We start from the raw sequence: 24,244 nt of genomic DNA on the forward strand, positions 1-24,244 counted from the left end.
ACACACTCCAGCAAAAAACACACGCTCCTGGGAAAACCCAGAGAGGGAGGGAGGGAGGGGAAGGCAGGGACAGAGCAGAGGGAGAAACGCTCGACAAATCGTACCACAGGGAGTGCAGCACTGTCGGAGGGTCAGTGCTGAGGGGAGTGGGCACTGTCAGAGGGTCAGTGCTGAGGGGAGTGGGCACTGTCGGAGGGTCAGTGCTGCGGGGGTGGGCACTGTCGGAGGGTCAGTGCTGAGGGAGTGGGCACTGTTGGAGGGTCAGTGCTGAGGGAGTGGGCACTGTCGGAGGGTCAGTGCTGAGGGAGTGCAGCACTGTCAGAGGGTCAGTGCTGAGGGAGTGCAGCACTGTCGGAGGGTCAGTGCTGAGGGATTGGGCACTGTCGGAGGGTCAGTGCTGAGGGAGTGCCGCACTATTGGAGGGTCAGTGCTGAGGGAGTGGGTACTGTCGGAGGGTCAGTGCTGAGGGAGTGCCGCACTATTGGAGGGTCAATGCTGAGGGAGTGGGCACCGTCGGAGGGTCAGTGCTGAGGGAGTGGGCACTGTCTGAGGGTCAGTGCTGAGGGAGTGGGCACTGTCGGAGGGTCAGTGCTGAGGGAGTGAGCACTGTTGGAGGGTCAGTCCTGAGGGAGTGGGCGCTGTCGGAGGGTCAGTCCTGAGGGAGTGGGTGCTGTCGGAGGGTCAGTGCTGAGGGAGTGGGGGCTGTCGGAGGGTCAGTCCTGAGGGAGTGGGCGCTGTCGGAGGGTCAGTGCTGAGGAAGTGGACACTGTCAGAGGGTCAGTGCTGAGGGTGTGGGCACTGTCGGAGGGTCAGTGCTTAGGAAGTGGGCACTGTCAGGGGGTCAGTGCTGAGGGAGTGGGCACTGTCGGAGGGTCAGTGCCGAAGGAGTGGGCACTGTCGGAGGGTCAGTGCTGAGGGAGTGGGCACTGTCGGAGTGTCAGTGCTGAGGGAGTGCCGCACTGTCGGACGGTCAGTCTTGAGGGAGTGGGCACTGTCGGAGTGTCAGTGCTGAGGGAGTGGGCACTGTCGGAGGGTCAGTGCTGAGGGAGTGGGCTCTGTTGGAGGGTCAGTGCTGAGGGAATGCCACACTGTCGGAGGGACAGTGCTGAGGGAGTGCCGCAATGTTGGAGGGTCAGTGCTGAGGGAGTGGGCACTGTTGGAAGGTCAGTCCTGAGGGAGTGGGCGCTGTCGGAGGGTCAGTTCTGAGGGAGTGGGTGCTGTCTGAGGGTCAGTGCTGAGGAAGTGGACACTGTCAGGAGTGTCAGTTCTGAGGGCATGCCGCACTGTCGGAGGGTCAGTGCTGAGGGAATGGGCACTGTCGGATGGTCAGTGCTGAGGGAGTGGGCACTGTCGGAGGGTCAGTGCTTAGGAAGTGGGCACTGTCAGGGGGTCAGTGCTGAGGGAGTAGGCACTGTCGGAGGGTCAGTGCTGAGGGAGTGGGCACTGTCGGAGGGGCAGTGCTGAGGGAGGGGGCACTGTCGGAGGGTCAGTGATGAGGGAGTGCTGCACTGTCGGAGGGTCAGTGCTGAGGGAGTGGGCACTGTCGGAGGGTCAGTGCTGAGGGAGTGGGCACTGTCAGAGGGTCAGTGCTGAGGGAGTGGGCACTGTCGGATGGTCAGTGCTGAGGGAGTGGACACTGTCAGAGGGTCAGTGCTGAGGGTGTGGGCACTGTCGGAGGGTCAGTGCTGCGGGGGTGGGCACTGTCAGAGGGTCAGTGCTGAGGGAGTGGGCACTGTTGGAGGGTCAGTGCTGAGGGAGTGGGCACTGTCGGAGGGTCAGTGCTGAGGGAGTGCAGCACTGTCAGAGGGTCAGTGCTGAGGGAGTGCAGCACTGTTGGAGGGTCAGTGCTGAGGGAGTGGGCACTGTCGGAGGGTCAGTTCTGAGGGAATGCCGCACTGTCGGAGGGTCAGTGCTGAGGGAGTGGGCACTGTCGGAGGGTCAGTGCTGAGGGAGTGGACACTGTCAGAGGGTCAGTGCTGAGGGAGTGGGCACTGTCGGAGGGTCAGTGCTGAGGGAGTGGACACTGTCAGAGGGTCAGTTCTGAGGGAATGCCGCACTGTCGGAGGGTCAGTGCTGAGGGAGTGGGTACTGTCGGAGGGTCAGTGCTGAGGGAGTGGGCACTGTCAGGGGGTCAGTGCTGAGGGAGTGGGCACTGTCGGAGGCTCAGTGCCGAAGGAGTGGGCACTGTCAGAGGGTCAGTGCTGAGGGAGTGGGCACTGTCGGATGGTCAGTGCTGAGGGAGTGGACACTGTCAGAGGGTCAGTGCTGAGGGAGTGGGCACTGTCGGATGGTCAGTGCTGAGGGAGTGGACACTGTCGGAGGGGCAGTGCTGAGGGAGTGGGCACTGTCGGAGGGTCAGTGCTGAGGGAGTGCCGCACTGTCGGAGGGTCAGTCTTGAGGGAGTGGGCACTGTCGGAGTGTCAGTGCTGAGGGAGTGGGCACTGTTGGAGGGTCAGTGCTGAGGGAATGCATCAGTGTCGGAGGGTCAGTGCTGAGGGAGTGGGCACTGTTGGAGGGTCAGTGCTGAGGGAATGGGCACTGTCGGATGGTCAGTGCTGAGGGAGTGGGCATTGTCGGAGGGTCAGTGCTGAGGGAATGCCACACTGTCGGAGGGTCAGTGCTGAGGGAGTGCCGCAATGTTGGAGGGTCAGTGCTGAGGGAGTGAGCACTGTCGGTGGGTCAGTGCTGAGGGAGTGGGCGCTGTCGGAGGGACAGTCCTGAGGGAGTGGACACTGTCGGAGGGTCAGTGCTGAGGAAGTGGACACTGTCAGGAGGGTCAGTGCTGAGGGAGTGGGCACTGTGGGAGGGTCAGCCCTGAGGGAGTGGGCGCTGTCGGAGGGTCAGTTTTGAGGGAGTGGGTGCTGTCGGAGGGTCAGTTCTGAGGGAATGCCGCACTGTCGGAGGGTCAGTGCTGAGGGAATGGGCACTGTCGGATGGTCAGTGCTGAGGGAGTGGACACTGTCAGAGGGTCAGTGCTGAGGGTGTGGGCACTGTCGGAGGGTCAGTGCTGAGGGAGTGGGCACTGTCGGGGGGTCAGTGCTGAGGGAGTGTGCACTGTCGGAGGGTCAGTGCTGAGGGAGTCCCGCACTGTCGGAGGGTCAGTCTTGAGGGAGTGGGCACTGTCGGAGTGTCAGTGCTGAGGGAGTGGGTGCTGTCGGAGGGTCAGTACTGAGGGAGTGCCGCACTGTCGGAGGGTCAGTGCTGAGGGAACGTATCAGTGTCGGAGGGTCAGTGCTGAGGGAGTGGGCACTGTCGGAGGGTCAATGCTGAGGGAGTGGGCACTGTCGGATGGTCAGTGCTGAGGGAGTGGACACTGTCAGAGGGTCAGTGCTGAGGGAGTGGGCACTGTCAGAGAGTCAGTGCTGAGGGAGTGGGCTCTGTTGGAGGGTCAGTGCTGAGGGAATGGGCACTGTTGGATGGTCAGTGCTGAGGGAGTGGGCACTGTCGGAGGGTCAGTGCTGAGGGAGTGCCGCACTGTCGGAGGGTCAGTGCTGAGGGAGTGGGCACTGTCGGAGGGTCAGTGCTGAGGGAATGGGCACTGTCGGAGGGTCAGTGCTGAGGGAGTGGACACTGTCAGAGGGTCAGTGCTGAGGGAGTGGGCACTGTCGGAGGGTCAGTGCTGAGGGAATGGGCACTGTCGGATGCTCAGTGATGAGGGAGTGGGCACTGTTGGAGGGTCAATGCTGAGGGAGTACCGCACTGTCGGAGGGTCAGTGCTGAGGGAGTCCCACACTGTCGGAGGGTCAGTCTTGAGGGAGTGGGCACTGTCGGAGTGTCAGTGCTGAGGGAGTGGGCACTGTCGGAGGGTCAGTACTGAGGGAGTGCCGCAATGTCGGAGGGTCATTGCTGAGGGAACGCATCAGTGTCGGAGGGTCAGTGCTGAGGGAGTGGGCACTGTCGGAGGGTCAATGCTGAGGGAGTGGGCACTGTCGGATGGTCAATGCTGAGGGAGTGGGCACTGTTGGATGGACAGTGCTGAGGGAGTGGGCACTGTCGGATGGTCAGCGCTGAGGGAGTGGACACTGTCAGAGGGTCAGTGCTGAGGGAGTGGGCACTGTCGGATGGTCAGTGCTGAGGGAGTGGACACTGTCAGAGGGTCAGTGCTGAGGGAGCGCCGCATTGTCGGAGTGTCAGTGCTTAGGAAGTGGGCACTGTCGGAGGGGCAGTGCTGAGGGAGTGGGCACTGTCGGAGGGTCAGTGCTGAGGGAGTCCCGCACTGTCGGAGGGTCAGTTTTGAGGGAGTGGGCACTGTTGGAGTGTCAGTGCTGAGGGAGTGGGCACTGTCGGAGTGTCAGTGCTGAGGGAGTGGGCACTGTCGGAGGCTCTGTGCCTAGGGAGTGGGCACTATCGGAGGGGCAGTGCTGAGGGAGTGGGCACTGTCGGAGGGTCAGTGCTGAGGGAGTCCCGTGCTGTCGGAGGGTCAGTCTTGAGGGAGTGGGCACTGTCGGAGGGTCAGTGCTGAGGGAGTGGGCACTGCCGGAGGGTCAGTGCTGAGGGAGTCGGCACTGTCGGACGGTCAGTGCTGAGGGAGTGGGCACTGTCGGAGGGTCAGTGCTGAGGGAGTGGGCACTGTCGGAGGGTCAGTGCTGAGGGAGTGGGTACTGTCGGATGGTCAGTGCTGAGGGAGTGGACACTGTCAGAGGGTCAGTGCTGAGGGAGTGGGCACTGTCGGATGGTCAGTGCTGAGGGAGTGGGCACTGTCGGAGGGTCAGTGCTGAGGGTGTGGGCACTGTCGGAGGGTCAGTGCTGAGGTTGTGCTGCACTGTTGGAGGGTCAGTGCTGAGGGAATGGGCACTGTCGGAAGGTCATTGCTGAGGGAGTGTGCACTGTTGGAGGGTCAGTGCTGAGGGAGTGGGCACTGTCGGAGGGGCAGTGCTGAGGGAGTGGGCACTGTTGGAGGGTCAATGCTGAGGGAGTGCCGCACTGTCGGAGGGTCAGTCTTGAGGGAGTGGGTGCTGTCGGAGGGTCAGCGCTGAGGAAGTGGACCCTGTCAGGAGGGTCAGTTCTGAGGGAATGCCGCTCTGTCGGAGGGTCAGTGCTGAGGGAATGGGCACTGTCGGAGGGTCAGTGCTGAGGGAGTGGACACTATCAGAGAGTCAGTGCTGAGGGTGTGGGCACTGTCGGAGGGTCAGTACTTAGGAAGTGGGCACTGTCAGGGGGTCAGTGCTGAGGGAGTTTGCACTGTCGGAGGGGCAGTGCTAAGGAAGTGGGCACTGTTGGAGGGTCAGTGCTGAGGGTGTGGGCACTGTCGGAGGGTCAGTGCTGAGGGAGTCCCACACTGTCGGAGGGTCAGTCTTGAGGGAGTGGGCACTGTCGGAGTGTCAGTGCTGAGGGAGTGGGCACTGTCGGAGGGTCAGTACTGAGGGAGTGCCGCAATGTCGGAGGGTCATTGCTGAGGGAACGCATCAGTGTCGGAGGGTCAGTGCTGAGGGAGTGGGCACTGTCGGAGGGTCAATGCTGAGGGAGTGGGCACTGTCGGATGGTCAATGCTGAGGGAGTGGGCACTGTCGGATGGTCAGTGCTGAGGGAGTGGGCACTGTCGGATGGTCAGCGCTGAGGGAGTGGACACTGTCAGAGGGTCAGTGCTGAGGGAGTGGGCACTGTCGGATGGTCAGTGCTGAGGGAGTGGACACTGTCAGAGGGTCAGTGCTGAGGGAGCGCCGCATTGTCGGAGTGTCAGTGCTTAGGAAGTGGGCACTGTCGGAGGGGCAGTGCTGAGGGAGTGGGCACTGTCGGAGGGTCAGTGCTGAGGGAGTCCCGCACTGTCGGAGGGTCAGTTTTGAGGGAGTGGGCACTGTTGGAGTGTCAGTGCTGAGGGAGTGGGCACTGTCGGAGTGTCAGTGCTGAGGGAGTGGGCACTGTCGGAGGCTCTGTGCCTAGGGAGTGGGCACTATCGGAGGGGCAGTGCTGAGGGAGTGGGCACTGTCGGAGGGTCAGTGCTGAGGGAGTCCCGTGCTGTCGGAGGGTCAGTCTTGAGGGAGTGGGCACTGTCGGAGGGTCAGTGCTGAGGGAGTGGGCACTGCCGGAGGGTCAGTGCTGAGGGAGTGGGCACTGTCGGAGGGGCAGTGCTGAGGGAGTGGGCACTGTTGGAGGGTCAATGCTGAGGGAGTGCCGCACTGTCGGAGGGTCAGTCTTGAGGGAGTGGGTGCTGTCGGAGGGTCAGCGCTGAGGAAGTGGACACTGTCAGGAGGGTCAGTTCTGAGGGAATGCCGCTCTGTCGGAGGGTCAGTGCTGAGGGAATGGGCACTGTCGGAGGGTCAGTGCTGAGGGAGTGGACACTATCAGAGAGTCAGTGCTGAGGGTGTGGGCACTGTCGGAGGGTCAGTACTTAGGAAGTGGGCACTGTCAGGGGGTCAGTGCTGAGGGAGTGGGCACTGTCGGAGGGGCAGTGCTAAGGAAGTGGGCACTGTTGGAGGGTCAGTGCTGAGGGTGTGGGCACTGTCGGAGGGTCAGTGCTGAGGGAGTGGGCACTGTCGGAGGGGCAGTGCTAAGGGTGTGGGCACTGTCGGAGGGTCAGTGCTGAGGGAGTGCCGCACTGTCGGACGGTCAGTCTTGAGGGAGTGGGCACTGTCGGAGTGTCAGTGCTGAGGGAGTGGGCACTGTCGGAGGGTCAGTGCTGAGGGAGTGGGCACTGTCGGATGGTCAGTGCTGAGGGAGTGGACACTGTCAGAGGGTCAGTGCTGAGGGAGTGGGCACTGTCGGAGGGTCAGTGCTGAGGGAGTGGACACTGTCAGAGGGTCAGTGCTGAGGGAGTGGGCACTGTCGGATGGTCAGTGCTGAGGGAGTGGACACTGTCAGAGGGTCAGTGCTGAGGGAGTGGGCACTGTCGGAGGGTCAGTGCTGAGGGAGTGGACACTGTCAGAGGGTCAGTGCTGAGGGAGTGGGCACTGTCGGATGGTCAGTGCTGAGGGAGTGGACACTGTCAGAGGGTCAGTGCTGAGGGAGTGGGCACTGTCGGAGGGTCAGTGCTGAGGGAGTGGATACTGTCGGAGGGTCAGTGCTGAGGGAGTGGGCACTGTCGGAGGGTCAGTGCTGAGGGAGTGGGCACTGGCGGATGGTCAACGCTGAGGGAGTGGACACTGTCAGAGGGTCAGTGCTGAGGGAGTGGGCTCTGTCGGATGGTCAGTGCTGAGGGAGTGGGCACTGTCAGATGGTCAGTGCTGAGGGAGTGGACACTGTCGGAGGGTCAGTGCTTAGAAAGTGGGCACTGTCAGGGGGTCAGTGCCGAGGGAGTGGGCACTATCGGAGGGGCAGTGCTGAGGAAGTGGGCACTGTCAGGGGGTCAGTGCTGAGGGAGTGGGCACTGTCGGAGGCTCTGTGCCGAGGGAGTGGGCACTATCGGAGGGGCAGTGCTGAGGAGTGGGCACTGTCGGAGGGTCAGTACTGAGGGAGTGCCGCACTGTCGGAGGGTCATTGCTGAGGGAACGCATCAGTGTCGGAGGGTCAGTGCTGAGGTAGTGGGCACTGTCGGAGGGTCAATGCTGAGGGAGTGGGCACTGTCAGAGGGTCAGTGCTGAGGGAGTGGGCACTGTCAGAGGGTCAGTGCTGAGGGTGTTGGTACTGTCGGAGGGTCAGTGCTGAGGGAGTGGGCTCTGTTGGAGGGTCAGTGCTGAGGGAGTGGGCACTGTCGGATGATCAGTGCTGAGGGAGTGGGCACTGTCGGAGGGGCAGTGCTGAGGGAGTGGGCACTGTCGGAGGGTCAGTGCTGAGGGAGTGCCGCACTGTCGGAGGGTCAGTCTTGAGGGAGTGGGCACTGTTGGAGTGTCAATGCTGAGGGAGTGGGCACTGTTGGAGGGTCAGTGCTGAGGGAATGCATCAGTGTCGGAGGGTCAGTGCTGAGGGAGTGGGCACTGTTGGAGGGTCAGTGCTGAGGGAATGGGCACTGTCGGATGGTCAGTGCTGAGGGAGTGGGCATTGTCGGAGGGTCAGTGCTGAGGGAATGCCACACTGTCGGAGGGTCAGTGCTGAGGGAGTGCCGAAATGTTGGAGGGTCAGTGCTGAGGGAGTGAGCACTGTCGGTGGGTCAGTGCTGAGGGAGTGGGCGCTGTCGGAGGGACAGTCCTGAGGGAGTGGACACTGTCGGAGGGTCAGTGCTGAGGAAGTGGACACTGTCAGGAGGGTCAGTGCTGAGGGAGTGGGCACTGTTGGAGGGTCAGCCCTGAGGGTGTGGGCGCTGTCGGAGGGTCAGTTTTGAGGGAGTGGGTGCTGTCGGAGGGTCAGTTCTGAGGGAATGCCGCACTGTCGGAGGGTCAGTGCTGAGGGAATGGGCACTGTCGGATGGCCAGTGCTGAGGGAGTGGACACTGTCAGAGGGTCAGTGCTGAGGGTGTGGGCACTGTCGGAGGGTCAGTGCTGAGGGAGTGGGCACTGTCGGGGGTCAGTGCTGAGGGAGTGTGCACTGTCGGAGGGTCAGTGCTGAGGGAGTCCCGCACTGTCGGAGGGTCAGTCTTGAGGGAGTGGGCACTGTCGGAGTGTCAGTGCTGAGGGAGTGGGTGCTGTCGGAGGGTCAGTACTGAGGGAGTGCCGCACTGTCGGAGGGTCAGTGCTGAGGGAGTGGGCACTGTCGGAGGGTCAATGCTGAGGGAGTGGGCACTGTCGGAGTGTCAGTGCTGAGGGAGTGGACACTGTCAGAGGGTCAGTGCTGAGGGAGTGGGCACTGTTGGAGGGTCAGTGCTGAGGAAATGGGCACTGTTGGATGGTCAGTGCTGAGGGAGTGGGCACTGTCGGAGGGTCAGTGCTGAGGGAGTGCCGCACTGTCGGAGGGTCAGTGCTGAGGGAGTGGGCACTGTCGGAGGGTCAGTGCTGAGGGAATGGGCACTGTCGGAGGGTCAGTGCTGAGGGAGTGGACACTGTCAGAGAGTCAGTGCTGAGGGTGTGGGCACTGTCGGAGGGTCAGTGCTGAGGTTGTGCCGCACTGTTGGAGGGTCAGTGCTGAGGGAATGGGCACTGTCGGAGTGTCAGTGCTGAGGGAGTGGGTGCTGTCGGAGGGTCAGTACTGAGGGAGTGCCGCACTGTCGGAGGGTCAGTGCTGAGGGAACGTATCAGTGTCGGAGGGTCAGTGCTGAGGGAGTGGGCACTGTCGGAGGGTCAATGCTGAGGAGTGGGCACTGTCGGAGTGTCAGTGCTGAGGGAGTGGACACTGTCAGAGGGTCAGTGCTGAGGGAGTGGGCACTGTCAGAGAGTCAGTGCTGAGGGAGTGGGCTCTGTTGGAGGGTCAGTGCTGAGGGAATGGGCACTGTTGGATGGTCAGTGCTGAGGGAGTGGGCACTGTCGGAGGGTCAGTGCTGAGGGAGTGCCGCACTGTCGGAGGGTCAGTGCTGAGGGAGTGGGCACTGTCGGAGGGTCAGTGCTGAGGGAATGGGCACTGTCGGAGGGTCAGTGCTGAGGGAGTGGACACTGTCAGAGAGTCAGTGCTGAGGGTGTGGGCACTGTCGGAGGGTCAGTGCTGAGGTTGTGCCGCACTGTTGGAGGGTCAGTGCTGAGGGAATGGGCACTGTCGGATGCTCAGTGATGAGGGAGTGGGCACTGTCGGAGGGTCAGTGCTGAGGGAGTGGGCACTGTCGGAGGGGCAGTGCTAAGGGAATGGGCACTGTTGGAGTGTCAGTGCTGAGGGAGTGCGGCACTGTCGGACGGTTAGTCTTGAGGGAGTGGGCACTGTCGGAGTGTCAGTGCTGAGGGAGTGGGCACTGTCGGAGGGTCAGTACTGAGGGAGTGCCGCACTGTCGGAGGGTCACTGCTGAGGGAGTGGGCACTGTCGGAGGGTCAGTGCTGAGGGAGTGGGCACTGTCAGAGGGTCAGTGCTGAGGGAGTGGGCACTGTCGGAGGGTCAGTGCTGAGGTTGTGCCGCACTGTTGGAGGGTCAGTGCTGAGGGAATGGGCACTGTCGGATGCTCAGTGATGAGGGAGTGGGCACTGTCGGAGGGTCAATGCTGAGGGAGTGCCGCACTGTCGGAGGGTCAGTGCTGAGGGAGTGCCGCACTGTCTGACGGTCAGTCTTGAGGGAGTGGGCACTGTCGGGGAGTCAGTGCTGAGGGAGTTCCGCACTGTCGGAGGGTCAGTGCTGAGGGAGTGCCGCAATGTTGGAGGGTCAGTGCTGAGGGAGTGAGCACTGTCGGACGGTCAGTCTTGAGGGAGTGGGCACTGTCGGTGGGTCAGTGCTGAGGGAGTGGGCACTGTTGGAGGGTCAGTCCTGAGGGAGTGTGCGCTGTCGGAGGGTCAGTCCTGAGGGAGTGGGTGCTGTCGGAGGGTCTGTGCTGAGGAAGTGGACACTGTCAGGGGGTCAGTGCTGAGGGAGTGGGCACTGTCGGAGGGTCAGTGCTGAGGGAATGGGCACTGTCGGAGGGTCAGTGCTGAGGGAGTGGGCTCTGTCGGATGGTCAGTGCTGAGGGAGTGGGCACTGTCGGATGGTCAGTGCTGAGGGAGTGGACACTGTCGGAGGGTCAGTGCTTAGGAAGTGGGCACTGTCAGGGGGTCAGTGCTGAGGGAGTGGGCACTGTCGGAGGCTCTGTGCCGAGGGAGTGGGCACTATCGGAGGGGCAGTGCTGAGGGAGTGGGCACTGTCGGAGGCTCTGTGCCGAGGGAGTGGGCACTATCGGAGGGGCAGTGCTGAGGGAGTGGGCACTGTCGGAGGGTCAGTGCTGAGGGAGTGGGCACTGTCGGAGGGTCAGTACTGAGGGAGTGCCGCAATGTCGGAGGGTCATTGCTGAGGGAACGCATCAGTGTCGGAGGGTCAGTGCTGAGGGAGTGGGCACTGTCGGAGGGTCAATGCTGAGGGAGTGGGCACTGTCGGATGGTCAGTGCTGAGGGAGTGGGCACTGTCGGAGTGTCAGTGCTGAGGGAGTGGGCACTGTCGGATGGTCAGCGCTGAGGGAGTGGACACTGTCAGAGGGTCAGTGCTGAGGGAGTGGGCACTGTCGGATGGTCAGTGCTGAGGGAGTGGACACTGTCAGAGGGTCAGTGCTGAGGGAGCGCCGCATTGTCGGAGTGTCAGTGCTTAGGAAGTGGGCACTGTCGGAGGGGCAGTGCTGAGGGAGTGGGCACTGTCGGAGGGTCAGTGCTGAGGGAGTCCCGCACTGTCGGAGGGTCGGTTTTGAGGGAGTGGGCACTGTTGGAGTGTCAGTGCTGAGGGAGTGGGCACTGTCGGAGTGTCAGTGCTGAGGGAGTGGGCACTGTCGGAGGCTCTGTGCCTAGGGAGTGGGCACTATCGGAGGGGCAGTGCTGAGGGAGTGGGCACTGTCGGAGGGTCAGTGCTGAGGGAGTCACGCGCTGTCGGAGGGTCAGTCTTGAGGGAGTGGGCACTGTCGGAGGGTCAGTGCTGAGGGAGTGGGCACTGTCGGAGGGTCAGTGCTGAGGGAGTCGGCACTGTCGGACGGTCAGTGCTGAGGGAGTGGGCACTGTCGGAGGGTCAGTGCTGAGGGAGTGGGCACTGTCGGATGGTCAGTGCTGAGGGAGTGGACACTGTCAGAGGGTCAGTGCTGAGGGAGTGGGCACTGTCGGATGGTCAGTGCTGAGGGAGTGGGCACTGTCGGAGGGTCAGTGCTGAGGGAGTGGGCACTGTCGGAGGGTCAGTGCTGAGGTTGTGCTGCACTGTTGGAGGGTCAGTGCTGAGGGAGTGCCGCACTGTCGGAAGGTCATTGCTGAGGGAGTGTGCACTGTTGGAGGGTCAGTGCTGAGGGAGTGGGCACTGTCGGAGGGGCAGTGCTGAGGGAGTGGGCACTGTCGGAGGGTCAATGCTGAGGGAGTGCCGCACTGTCGGAGGGTCAGTCTTGAGGGAGTGGGTGCTTTCGGAGGGTCAGCGCTGAGGAAGTGGACACTGTCAGGAGGGTCAGTTCTGAGGGAATGCCGCTCTGTCGGAGGGTCAGTGCTGAGGGAATGGGCACTGTCGGAGGGTCAGTGCTGAGGGAGTGGACACTATCAGAGAGTCAGTGCTGAGGGTGTGGGCACTGTCGGAGGGTCAGTACTTAGGAAGTGGGCACTGTCAGGGGGTCAGTGCTGAGGGAGTGGGCACTGTCGGAGGGGCAGTGCTAAGGAAGTGGGCACTGTTGGAGGGTCAGTGCTGAGGGTGTGGGCACTGTCGGAGGGTCAGTGCTGAGGGAGTGGGCACTGTCGGAGGGGCAGTGCTAAGGGAGTGGGCACTGTTGGAGTGTCAGTGCTGAGGGAGTGCCGCACTGTCGGACGGTCAGTCTTGAGGGAGTGGGCACTGTCGGAGTGTCAGTGCTGAGGGAGTGGGCACTGTCGGAGGGTCAGTGCTGAGGGAGTGGGCACTGTCGGATGGTCAGTGCTGAGGGAGTGGACACTGTCAGAGGGTCAGTGCTGAGGGAGTGGGCACTGTCGGAGGGTCAGTGCTGAGGGAGTGGACACTGTCAGAGGGTCAGTGCTGAGGGAGTGGGCACTGTCGGATGGTCAGTGCTGAGGGAGTGGACACTGTCAGAGGGTCAGTGCTGAGGGAGTGGGCACTGTCGGATGGTCAGTGCTGAGGGAGTGGACACTGTCAGAGGGTCAGTGCTGAGGGAGTGGGCACTGTCGGAGGGTCAGTGCTGAGGGAGTGGACACTGTCAGAGGGTCAGTGCTGAGGGAGTGGGCACTGTCGGATGGTCAGTGCTGAGGGAGTGGACACTGTCAGAGGGTCAGTGCTGAGGGAGTGGGCACTGTCGGAGGGTCAGTGCTGAGGGAGTGGACACTGTCGGAGGGTCAGTGCTGACGGAATGGGCACTGTCAGAGGGTCAGTGCTGAGGGAGTGGGCACTGTCAGATGGTCAGTGCTGAGGGAGTGGACACTGTCGGAGGGTCAGTGCTTAGGAAGTGGGCACTGTCAGGGGGTCAGTGCCGAGGGAGTGGGCACTATCGGAGGGGCAGTGCTGAGGAAGTGGGCACTGTCAGGGGGTCAGTGCTGAGGGAGTGGGCACTGTCGGAGGGGCAGTGCTGAGGGAGTGGGCACTGTCGGAGGGTCAGTACTGAGGGAGTGCCGCACTGTCGGAGGGTCATTGCTGAGGGAACGCATCAGTGTCGGAGGGTCAGTGCTGAGGTAGTGGGCACTGTCGGAGGGTCAATGCTGAGGGAGTGGGCACTGTCGGATGGTCAGTGCTGAGGGAGTGGGCACTGTCAGAGGGTCAGTGCTGAGGGTGTTGGTACTGTCGGAGGGTCAGTGCTGAGGGAGTGGGCTCTGTTGGAGGGTCAGTGCTGAGGGAGTGGGCACTGTCGGAGGGTCAGTGCTGAGGGAGTGGGCACTGTCGGAGGGTCAGTGCTGAGGGAGTGGGCACTGTCGGATGGTCAGTGCTGAGGGAGTGGACACTGTCAGAGGGTCAGTGCTGAGGGAGTGGGCACTGTCGGAGGGTCAGTGCTGAGGGAGTGGGCACTGTCGGAGGGTCAGTGCTGAGGGAGTGGGCACTGTCGGAGGGTCAGTGCTGAGGTTGTGCTGCACTGTTGGAGGGTCAGTGCTGAGGGAGTGCCGCACTGTCGGAAGGTCATTGCTGAGGGAGTGTGCACTGTTGGAGGGTCAGTGCTGAGGGAGTGGGCACTGTCGGAGGGGCAGTGCTGAGGGAGTGGGCACTGTCGGAGGGTCAATGCTGAGGGAGTGCCGCACGGTCGGAGGGTCAGTCTTGAGGGAGTGGGTGCTTTCGGAGGGTCAGCGCTGAGGAAGTGGACACTGTCAGGAGGGTCAGTTCTGAGGGAATGCCGCTCTGTCGGAGGGTCAGTGCTGAGGGAATGGGCACTGTCGGAGGGTCAGTGCTGAGGGAGTGGACACTATCAGAGAGTCAGTGCTGAGGGTGTGGGCACTGTCGGAGGGTCAGTACTTAGGAAGTGGGCACTGTCAGGGGGTCAGTGCTGAGGGAGTGGGCACTGTCGGAGGGGCAGTGCTAAGGAAGTGGGCACTGTTGGAGGGTCAGTGCTGAGGGTGTGGACACTGTCGGAGGGTCAGTGCTGAGGGAGTGGGCACTGTCGGAGGGGCAGTGCTAAGGGAGTGGGCACTGTTGGAGTGTCAGTGCTGAGGGAGTGCCGCACTGTCGGACGGTCAGTCTTGAGGGAGTGGGCACTGTCGGAGTGTCAGTGCTGAGGGAGTGGGCACTGTCGGAGGGTCAGTGCTGAGGGAGTGGGCACTGTCGGATGGTCAGTGCTGAGGGAGTGGACACTGTCAGAGGGTCAGTGCTGAGGGAGTGGGCACTGTCGGAGGGTCAGTGCTGAGGGAGTGGACACTGTCAGAGGGTCAGTGCTGAGGGAGTGGGCACTGTCGGATGGTCAGTGCTGAGGGAGTGGACACTGTCAGAGGGTCAGTGCTGAGGGAGTGGGCACTGTCGGATGGTCAGTGCTGAGGGAGTGGACACTGTCAGAGGGTCAGTGCTGAGGGAGTGGGCACTGTCGGAGGGTCAGTGCTGAGGGAGTGGACACTGTCAGAGGGTCAGTGCTGAGGGAGTGGGCACTGTCGGATGGTCAGTGCTGAGGGAGTGGACACTGTCAGAGGGTCAGTGCTGAGGGAGTGGGCACTGTCGGAGGGTCAGTGCTGAGGGAGTGGACACTGTCGGAGGGTCAGTGCTGACGGAATGGGCACTGTCAGAGGGTCAGTGCTGAGGGAGTGGGCACTGTCAGATGGTCAGTGCTGAGGGAGTGGACACTGTCGGAGGGTCAGTGCTTAGGAAGTGGGCACTGTCAGGGGGTCAGTGCCGAGGGAGTGGGCACTATCGGAGGGGCAGTGCTGAGGAAGTGGGCACTGTCAGGGGGTCAGTGCTGAGGGAGTGGGCACTGTCGGAGGGGCAGTGCTGAGGGAGTGGGCACTGTCGGAGGGTCAGTACTGAGGGAGTGCCGCACTGTCGGAGGGTCATTGCTGAGGGAACGCATCAGTGTCGGAGGGTCAGTGCTGAGGTAGTGGGCACTGTCGGAGGGTCAATGCTGAGGGAGTGGGCACTGTCGGATGGTCAGTGCTGAGGGAGTGGGCACTGTCAGAGGGTCAGTGCTGAGGGTGTTGGTACTGTCGGAGGGTCAGTGCTGAGGGAGTGGGCTCTGTTGGAGGGTCAGTGCTGAGGGAGTGGGCACTGTCGGATGATCAGTGCTGAGGGAGTGGGCACTGTCGGAGGGTCAGTGCTGAGGGAGTGGGCACTGTCGGAGGTCAGTTCTGAGGGAGTGGGCACTGTCAGAGGATCCGTGCTGAGGGAATGGGCTCTGTCGGATGGTCACTGCTGAGGGAGTGGCCACTGTCGGAGGGTCAGTGCTGAGGGAGTGGGCACTGTCGGAGGGTCAGTGCTGAGGGAGTGGGCACTGTCGGGATTGTCAGGCTGGTGTGGTGTGGGTACCGTATCATCTCTCCCTCCCCCCTGCCCCCCCTGTCGGCTCCATCTGTGTTTCACTCTGTGCTCCCGTGTTCATCTGTCACCGCTCCAGAGAAAGGGGGTGTTACCCCTCGTCACTGGGGTTAGAGAGTGTGTGTGAGTGTGGGTGAATGTGTGGGGGTGTGTGTGTGTGTGTGGTTGAGTGTGGGTGTGTGTGTGAGGGTGAGTGTGTGAGTGAGTGTGGGAGCACACATACAGTCTCACTCTCACACACAGCCATTGACACAAGCACACATTGACACACACACAGTAATACATGGAGAGAGACAAACACACACATACACACTCACCCTCACACACACACACTCACGCATCAACACAGGATGGCACACACACACACGTACACACATGCTCACACATACACTCACCCACACACACAGATACACACCGACTCACACACAGACACACAGACACACCCACACACAGACACACTCACACACCCACACACCCACCCACACACACAGCCACACACCCACACAAACACATGCACACAAACACAGACACCCACACCCACACACGCGCCCACACACATGCACACAAACAGACAAACACACCCACACACACATGCACACAAACACAGACACACACACCCACCCACACACCCACACCCACCCACACACACCCACACACACACACTCACCCACACACACACCCACACCCACCCACACACACCCACACACACACCCACCCACCCACACACACCCACACACACACACCCACACCCACACACACACACACACACACACACCCACACACCCAGCCACACACCCACACAAACACAGACAGACAGACAGACACACACAATGACTCGGTCACAAATGCTCACACTCACAATCACTTATTTAACACCCTTTAATTGATCACAGAATGAATGGTACTGTTGCTAATTACAGAGTAAAACCAGGAACAAAACGTCAGCAAACTCTCAGACAGCCGTTACACTTCACCGAGACAGTGCATTGGTGTAGCGCCTGGAACAGAGCTCAGAGGAGGTGAGCCTCTGGAGGGGTGTGGAGTGGGAAAGGTCGTTGAGAAGGGGGAGGGAGAGGACCCTGAAACAGCCAGTCACCCTCTGTGACTGCTCACCCTGACCCTGACCCTAATCCTAACCCTCACCCTAACCTTCACCCTGACCCTAACCCTCTGTAACTGCCTGACCCTGACCCTGACCCTAATCCCAACCCTAACCCTAACCCTCTGTGACTGCCACACCCTGACCCTGACCCTCTATGACTGCCTCACCCTGACCCTGACCCTCACCCTGACACTAACCCTGACCATAACACTAACCCTAACCCTGACCCTAACCCTAACACTAACCCTGACCCTAACCCTAACCCTGACCCTTACCCTCTGTGACTGCCTCACCCTGACCCAAACACTGACCCTGACCCTAACTCTAACCCTGACCATTCCCCAATCCCCATTCCCCATTCCCATTCCCCAATCCCCAGACCTCATTCCCCATTCCCCATTCCCATTCCCCAATCCCCACTCCCCATTCCCCAATCCCCAGACCCCATTCCCCATTCCCCAATCCCCAGACCCCATTCCGCATTCCCCATTCCGCATTCCCCATTCCCCATTCCCCAGACCCCATTCCCCAGACCCCATTCCCCATTCCCCAATCCCCAGACCCCATTCCCCATTCCCCAATCCCCAGACCCCATTCCGCATTCCCCATTCCGCATTCCCCATTCCCCATTCCCCAGACCCCATTCCCCAGACCCCATTCCCCATTCCCCAATCCCCAGACCCCATTCCGCATTCCCCATTCCCCATTCCCCACTCCCCATTCCCCATTCCCATTCCCCAGACCCCATTCCCCATTCCCCAGACCCCATTCCCATTCCCCAATCCCCAGACCCTATTCCCCAATCCCCAGACCCTATTCCCCATTCCCCATTCCCATTCCCCATTCCCCAGACCCCATTCCCCATTCCCCATTCCCCACTCCCCATTCCCATTCCCCATTCCCCATTCCCCACTCCCCATTCCCCACTCCCCATTCCCATTCCCCAATTCCCATGCCCCATTCCCATTTCCCAATCCCCAGACCCCATTCCCCATTCCCCAATCCCCAGACCCCATTCCCCAATCCCCATTCCCCAGTCCCCATTCCCATTCCCCATTCCCCATTCTCCAATCCCCATTCCCCAGACCCCATTCCCCATTCCCATTCCCCATTCCCCAATCCCCATTCCCCAGTCCCCATTCCCCATTCCCCATTCCCTATTCCCCAATCCCCAGACCCCATTCCCCATTCCCCATTCTCCAATCCCCAATCCCCATTCCCCATTCCCCATTCCCCAATCACCATTCCCCATTCTCCAATCCCCAATCCCCATTCCCCACTCCCCAGACCCCATTCCCCATTCCCATTCCCCATTCCCCAGACCCCATTCCCCATTCCCATTTCCCAATCCCCAGACCCCATTCCCCATTCCCCATTCCCCAATCCCCAGACCCCATTCCCATTCCCCATTCCCCATTCCCCAATCCCCAGACCCCATTCCCCATTCCCATTCCCCATTCCCCAGACCCCATTCCCCATTCCCCAGTCCCCATTCCCATTCCCCATTCCCCATTCTCCAATCCCCAATCCCCATTCCCCAATCCCCAATCCCCATTCCCCAATCCCCAATCCCCAATCCCCATTCCCCAATCCCCAATCCCCATTCCCATTTCCCAATCCCCAGACCCCATTCCCCATTCCCCATTCCCCAATCCCCAGACCCCATTCCCCATTCCCCATTCCCCATTCCCATTCCCCATTCCCCATTCCCCATTCCCCGTTCCCACTCCCCATTCCCCAGACCCCATTCCCCATTCCCCAGTCCCCATTCCCCATTCCCCATTCCCCAGTCCCCATTCCCATTCCCCATTCTCCAATCCCCAATCCCCATTCCCATTCCCCATTCTCCAATCCCCATTCCCCATTCCCCAATCCCCAATCCCCATTCCCATTCCCCATTCCCCATTCCCCATTCCCCAATCCCCAATCCCCATTCCCATTCCCCATTCCCCATTCTCCAATCCCCAATCCCCAATCCCCATTCCCCATTCTCCAATCCCCAATCCCCAATCCCCATTCCCCATTCCCCACTCCCCATTCCCCACTCCCCATTCCCATTCCCCAATCCCCATTCCCCATTCCCATTTCCCAATCCCCATTCCCCATTCCCCACTCCCCATTCCCCACTCCCCATTCCCATTCCCCAATCCCCATTCCCCATTCCCCAATCCCCAGACCCCATTCCCCATTCCCATTCCCCATTCCCCAGACCCCATTCTCCATTCCCCAGTCCCCATTCCCATTCCCCATTCTCCAATCCCCAATCCCCATTCTCATTCCCCATTCTCCAATCCCCAATCCCCATTCCCCATTCCCCAATCCCCATTCCCCATTCCCCATTCTCCAATCCCCAATCCCCAATCCCCATTCCCCATTCCCCATTCCCCATTCCCCACTCCCCATTCCAATTCCCCAATCCCCATTCCCCATTCCCATTCCCCATTCCCCAGACCCCATTCCAATTCCCCAATCCCCATTCCCCATTCCCATTCCCCATTCCCCAGACCCCATTCCCCATTCCCCAGTCCCCATTCCCCATTCCCCAGTCCCCATTCCCATTCCCCATTCTCCAATCCCCAATCCCCATTCCCATTTCCCATTCCCCATTCTCCAATCCCCAATCCCCATTCCCCATTCCCCATTCCCCATTCCCCAATCCCCAGACCCCATTCCCCATTCCCCATTCCCTATTCCCCATTCTCCAATCCCCAATCCCCATTCCCCATTCCCCATTCTCCAATCCCCATTCCCCATTCCCCATTCCCCATTCCCCAATCCCCATTCCCCATTCTCCAATCCCCAATCCCCAATCCCCAATCCCCATTCCCCATTCTCCAATCCCCAATCCCCAATCCCCATTCCCCAATCCCCATTCCCCAATCCCCATTCCCCATTCTCCAATCCCCAATCCCCAATCCCCATTCCCCAATCCCCATTCCCCAATCCCCATTCCCATTCCCCATTCCCCATTCCCCATTCCCCAGTCCCCATTCCCCATTCCCCATTCCCCAGTCCCCAATCCCCATTCCCATTCCCCATTCCCCATTCTCCAATCCCCAATCCCCATTCCCCATTCCCCAGACCCCGTTCCCCATTCCCCATTCCCCATTCCCCAATTCCCATTCCCCAATTCCCTATTCCCCAATCCCCAGACCCCATTCCCCATTCCCCAATCCCCAATCCCCATTCCCCATTCTCCAATCCCCAATCCCCATTCCCCATTCCCCATTCCCCATTCCCCAGTCCCCATTCCCATTCCCCATTCTCCAATCCCCAATCCCCATTCCCATTCCCCATTCCCCATTCTCCAATCCCCAATCCCCATTCCCCATTCCCCAATCCCCATTCCCCATTCCCCATTCCCCATTCCCCAATCCCCATTCCCCATTCTCCAATCCCCAATCCCCATTCCCCATTCCCCAATCCCCATTCCCCATTCTCCAATCCCCAATCCCCATTCCCCATTCCCCATTCCCCATTCTCCAATCCCCAATCCCCATTCCCCATTCCCCAATCCCCATTCCCCATTCCCTATTCCCCAATCCCCAGACCCCATTCCCCATTCCCCAATCCCCACTCCCCATTCTCCAATCCCCAATCCCCATTCCCCATTCCCCATTCCCCATTCTCCAATCCCCAATCCCCATTCCCCAATCCCCAATCCCCATTCCCCAATCCCCATTCCCCAATCCCAATCCCCATTCCCCATTCCCTATTCCCCATTCCCCATTCCCCAATCCCCATTCCCCATTCCCTATTCCCCAATCCCCAGACCCCATTCCCCATTCCCCATTCCCCAATCCCCATTCCCCATTCTCCAATCCCCAATCCCCATTCCCCATTCCCCAATCCTCATTCCCCAATCCCCAATCCCCAATCCCCATTCCCCATTCCCCATTCCCCATTCCGCATTCTCCAATCCCCATTCCCCATTCCCCATTCCCCATTCCCCAATCCCCATTCCCCATTCCCCATTCCCTATTCCCCAATCCCCAGACCCCATTCCCCATTCCCCATTCCCCAATCCCCACTCCCCATTCCCCAATCCCCAATCCCCAATCCCCATTCCCCATTCCCCATTCTCCAATCCCCAATCCCCAATCCCCAATCCCCATTCCCCATTCCCCATTCCCCATTCTCCAATCCCCAATCCTCAATCCCCAATCCCCATTCTCCAATCCCCAATCCCCAATCCCCATTCCCCAATCCCCATTCCCCAATCCCAATCCCCATTCCCCATTCCCTATTCCCCAATCCCCAGACCCCATTCCCTATTCCCCAATCCCTAATCCCCATTCCCCATTCCCCAATCCCCATTCCCCATTCCCCATTCCCCAATCCCCAGACCCCAGACCCCATTCCCCATTCCCCAATCCCCATTCCCCATTCCCCAATCCCCAATCCCCAATCCCCAATCCCCAATCCCCATTCCCATTCCCCAATCCCCATTCCCCATTCCCCAATCCCCAGACCCCATTCCCCATTCCCCATTCCCCAATCCCCAATCCCCATTCCCCAATCCCCAGACCCCATTCCCCATTCCCCATTCCCCAATCCCCATTCCCCATTCCCCAATCCCCAATCCCCAATCCCCAATCCCCATTCCCCAATCCCCAATCCCCAATCCCCAATCCCCATTCCCCATTCCCCAATCCCCAATCCCCAATCCCCAATCCCCATTCCCCAATCCCCATTCCCCATTCCCTATTCCCCAATCCCCAGACCCCATTCCCTATTCCCCAATCCCTAATCCCCATTCCCCATTCCCCAATCCCCATTCCCCATTCCCCAATCCCCAGACCCCATTCCCCAATCCCCAGACCCCATTCCCCATTCCCCATTCCCCAATCCCCATTCCCCATTCCCCATTCCCTATTCCCCAATCCCCAGACCCCATTCTCCAATCCCCAATCCCCATTCCCCATTCCCCATTCCCCATTCCCCATTCTCCAATCCCCAATCCCCAATCCCCATTCCCCATTCCCCAATCCCCATTCCCCATTCCCTATTCCCCAATCCCCAGACCCCATTCCCCATTCCCCATTCCCCAATCCCCATTCCCCAATCCCCAATCCCCATTCCCCAATCCCCAATCCCCAATCCCCAGACCCCATTCCCCATTCCCTATTCCCCATTCCCCATTCCCTATTCCCCAATCCCCAGACCCCATTCCCCATTCCCCATTCCCCAATCCCCATTCCCCAATCCCCAATCCCCATTCCCCAATCCCCAATCCCCAATCCCCATTCCCCATTCCCCATTCCCCATTCCCCATTCCCCAATCCCCATTCCCCATTCCCCATTCCCCAATCCCCATTCCCCATTCCCTATTCCCCAATCCCCAGACCCCATTCCCCATTCCCCATTCCCCAATCCCCATTCCCCATTCTCCAATCCCCAATCCCCAATCCCCATTCCCCATTCCCCATTCCCCAATCCCCATTCCCCATTCTCCAATCCCCAATCCCCAATCCCCATTCCCCATTCCCCATTCCCCATTCCCCATTCCCCATTCTCCAATCCCCAATCCCCAATCCCCAATCCCCAATCCCCAATCCCCAGTGGATCTTATTGCAAAACTGAAATGACCGTGAACATCAGACAGGACACCCCATGACTATAGCTCAGACCGCCAGGCGCCTGGGAGGGGTGGGACGTCTGGGAGGTGAGGGACGTCTGGGAGGAGGGAGACGTCTGGGAGGGGGGAGACGTCTGGGAGGGGTGAGTCGTCTGGGAGGGGAGGGACGTCTGGGAGGGGAGAGACGTGTGGGTGGGAAAAGACGTCTGGGAGGGGGGAGACGTCTGGGAGGGGAGAGGCGTCTGGGAGGGGAGGGACGTCCGGGAGGGGAGAGTCGTCTGGGAGGGGGGAGTCGTCTGGGAGGGGAGAGACGTGTGGGAGGGAAAAGACGTCTGGGAGGGGGGAGACGTCTGGGAGGGGAGAGACGTCTGGGAGGGGGGAGACGTCTGGGAGGGGAGGGACGTCTGGGAGGGGGGAGACGTCTGGGAGGGGGGAGTCGTCTGGGAGGGGGGAGAGGTCTAGGGAGATTGGAAGATACCTTGGAGGATGAAGACCGCTGGGGGTTGGGAGATGTCAGGGAGGGGGGAGACGTCTGGGAGGAGGGAGGCGTCAGGGAGGGGGAAGATGTTGGGGAGGGGGGAGACGTCTGGGAGGGGAAAGATGTTGGGGAGGGGGTAGACGTCTGGGAGGGGGGAGGCGTCTGGGAGGGGGGAGACGTCTGGGAGGGGGGAGACGTATAGGGGGTCATGGGCAGCCCCACCCTAACGGAACACTTGCCAACGTTCCCAACTCCATCGACAGCGATGAGCTCTACCTCGGGGAAACAGCAGGAGGCGCTGTAATTGGCCGCGGTGCTCTCCGGCCCGACGGGGCGGGTCTCCAGGGTGCCGTTACCCGGGCGACTGTAAACCCTGAGGATACCCGTCCCCGAGTCAGAGAGGAGCGCCTCCAGCTGCCAGGTCGTGGAACTGCAGTTAGCGCCAGGGGACAGCGGGCAGGGATTGACCAGGCGGGTGACACTGCAGTTCGGAGACAGGAGGTCAGCGACCTGAGGGAGAGGGAGGGACAGGATTCAGGAGGGACCCGAGCACTCCCTCAGCACTGACCCTCCGACAGTGCCCACTCCCTCAGCACTGACCCTCCGACAGGGCCCACCCCCTCAGCACTGACCCTCCGACAGTGCCCACTCCCTCAGCACTGACCCTCCGACAGTGCGGCACTCCCTCAGCACTGACCCTCCGACAGTGCCCACTCCCTCAGCACTGACCCTCCGACAGTGCCCACTCCCTCAGCACTGACCCTCCGACAGTGCCCACTCCCTCAACACTGACCCTCCGACACTGCCCACTCCCTCAGCACTGACCCTCCGACAGTGCCCAATCCCTCAGCACTGACCCTCTGACAGCGCCCACTCCCTCAGCACTGACCCTCCGACAGCGCCCACTCCCTCAGCACTGACTCTCTGACAGTGCCCCCTCCCTCAGCACTGAACCTCCGACAGTGCCCACTCCCACAGCACTGACCCTCCGACAGTGCCCACTCACTCAGCACTGACCCTACGACAGTGCCCACTCCCTCAGCACTGACCCTCCGACAGTGCGGCACTCCCTCAGCACTGACCCTCTGACAGTGCCCACTCCCTCAGCACTGACCCTCCGACAGTGCCCACTCCCTCGCACTGACCCTCCGACAGTGCCCACTCCCTCAGCACTGACCCTCTGACACTGTCCACTCCCCCAGCACTGACCCTCCGACAGTGCCCACTCCCTCAGCACTGACCCTCCAACAGTGCGGCACTCCCTCAGCATTGACCCTCCGACAGTGCCCACTCCCTCAGCACTGACCCTCTGACAGTGCCCACTCCCTCAGCACTGACCCTCCAACAGTGCCCATTCCCTCAGCACTGACCCTCCAGCCGGGGCCTGAGGGTGACCCTGTGTCTCTCCCCAGTTCCCCTGACCCCCTGGTCCTGAGGGAGCGATGACACTGCCCCACGTTACCTCCTCCATCACCGTCAGGCGAACCACCTCCCGGTTAAAGTCCCCGCTGTTGGGCGATGAGGCTTCGATGGTGACGGTGAGAGTGGTTCCTGCGGGCGTTCCCGTGGGGACAGTGAATTCGGCCACACCATCCACCGTCTCACCACCCCCAATGGTCACCCTGTCACACACCGACAATACAAGGGGTCAACCGCCAGCAAACAAGCCATTCAGCCCCTCCAGCCTCCTCCTGGCCCACCCCACCAACTCCTCCATCTACCACCAAACACGATCCCCGTCTCTCCCCCTCACCCTGATTTACTCATTCCCCTCCACTCGGTCTCTAACCCCGTG

The 24,244-nt window shown here is 61.0% G+C and overlaps 1 protein-coding gene across 1 annotated transcript in view; it reads right to left on the bottom strand.

Annotated features, from left to right (window-relative positions):
- Nucleotides 1-24,244, bottom strand: part of LOC132808759 (von Willebrand factor A domain-containing protein 7-like) — an 82,926-nt gene that overhangs the window by 13,262 nt on the left and 45,420 nt on the right. Inside the window, exons 14-15 of the mRNA XM_060822203.1 lie at nucleotides 23,912-24,071; nucleotides 22,672-22,959 (exon numbers count right to left, since the gene is read on the bottom strand). Coding sequence (XP_060678186.1) covers nucleotides 22,672-22,959; nucleotides 23,912-24,071 — 448 coding nt within the window. The remainder of the gene's footprint in view (nucleotides 1-22,671; nucleotides 22,960-23,911; nucleotides 24,072-24,244) is intronic.

This window comes from Hemiscyllium ocellatum (genome assembly GCF_020745735.1).
Source record: "Hemiscyllium ocellatum isolate sHemOce1 chromosome 38 unlocalized genomic scaffold, sHemOce1.pat.X.cur. SUPER_38_unloc_3, whole genome shotgun sequence".
In the NCBI taxonomy this organism is placed as follows: domain Eukaryota; kingdom Metazoa; phylum Chordata; class Chondrichthyes; order Orectolobiformes; family Hemiscylliidae; genus Hemiscyllium; species Hemiscyllium ocellatum.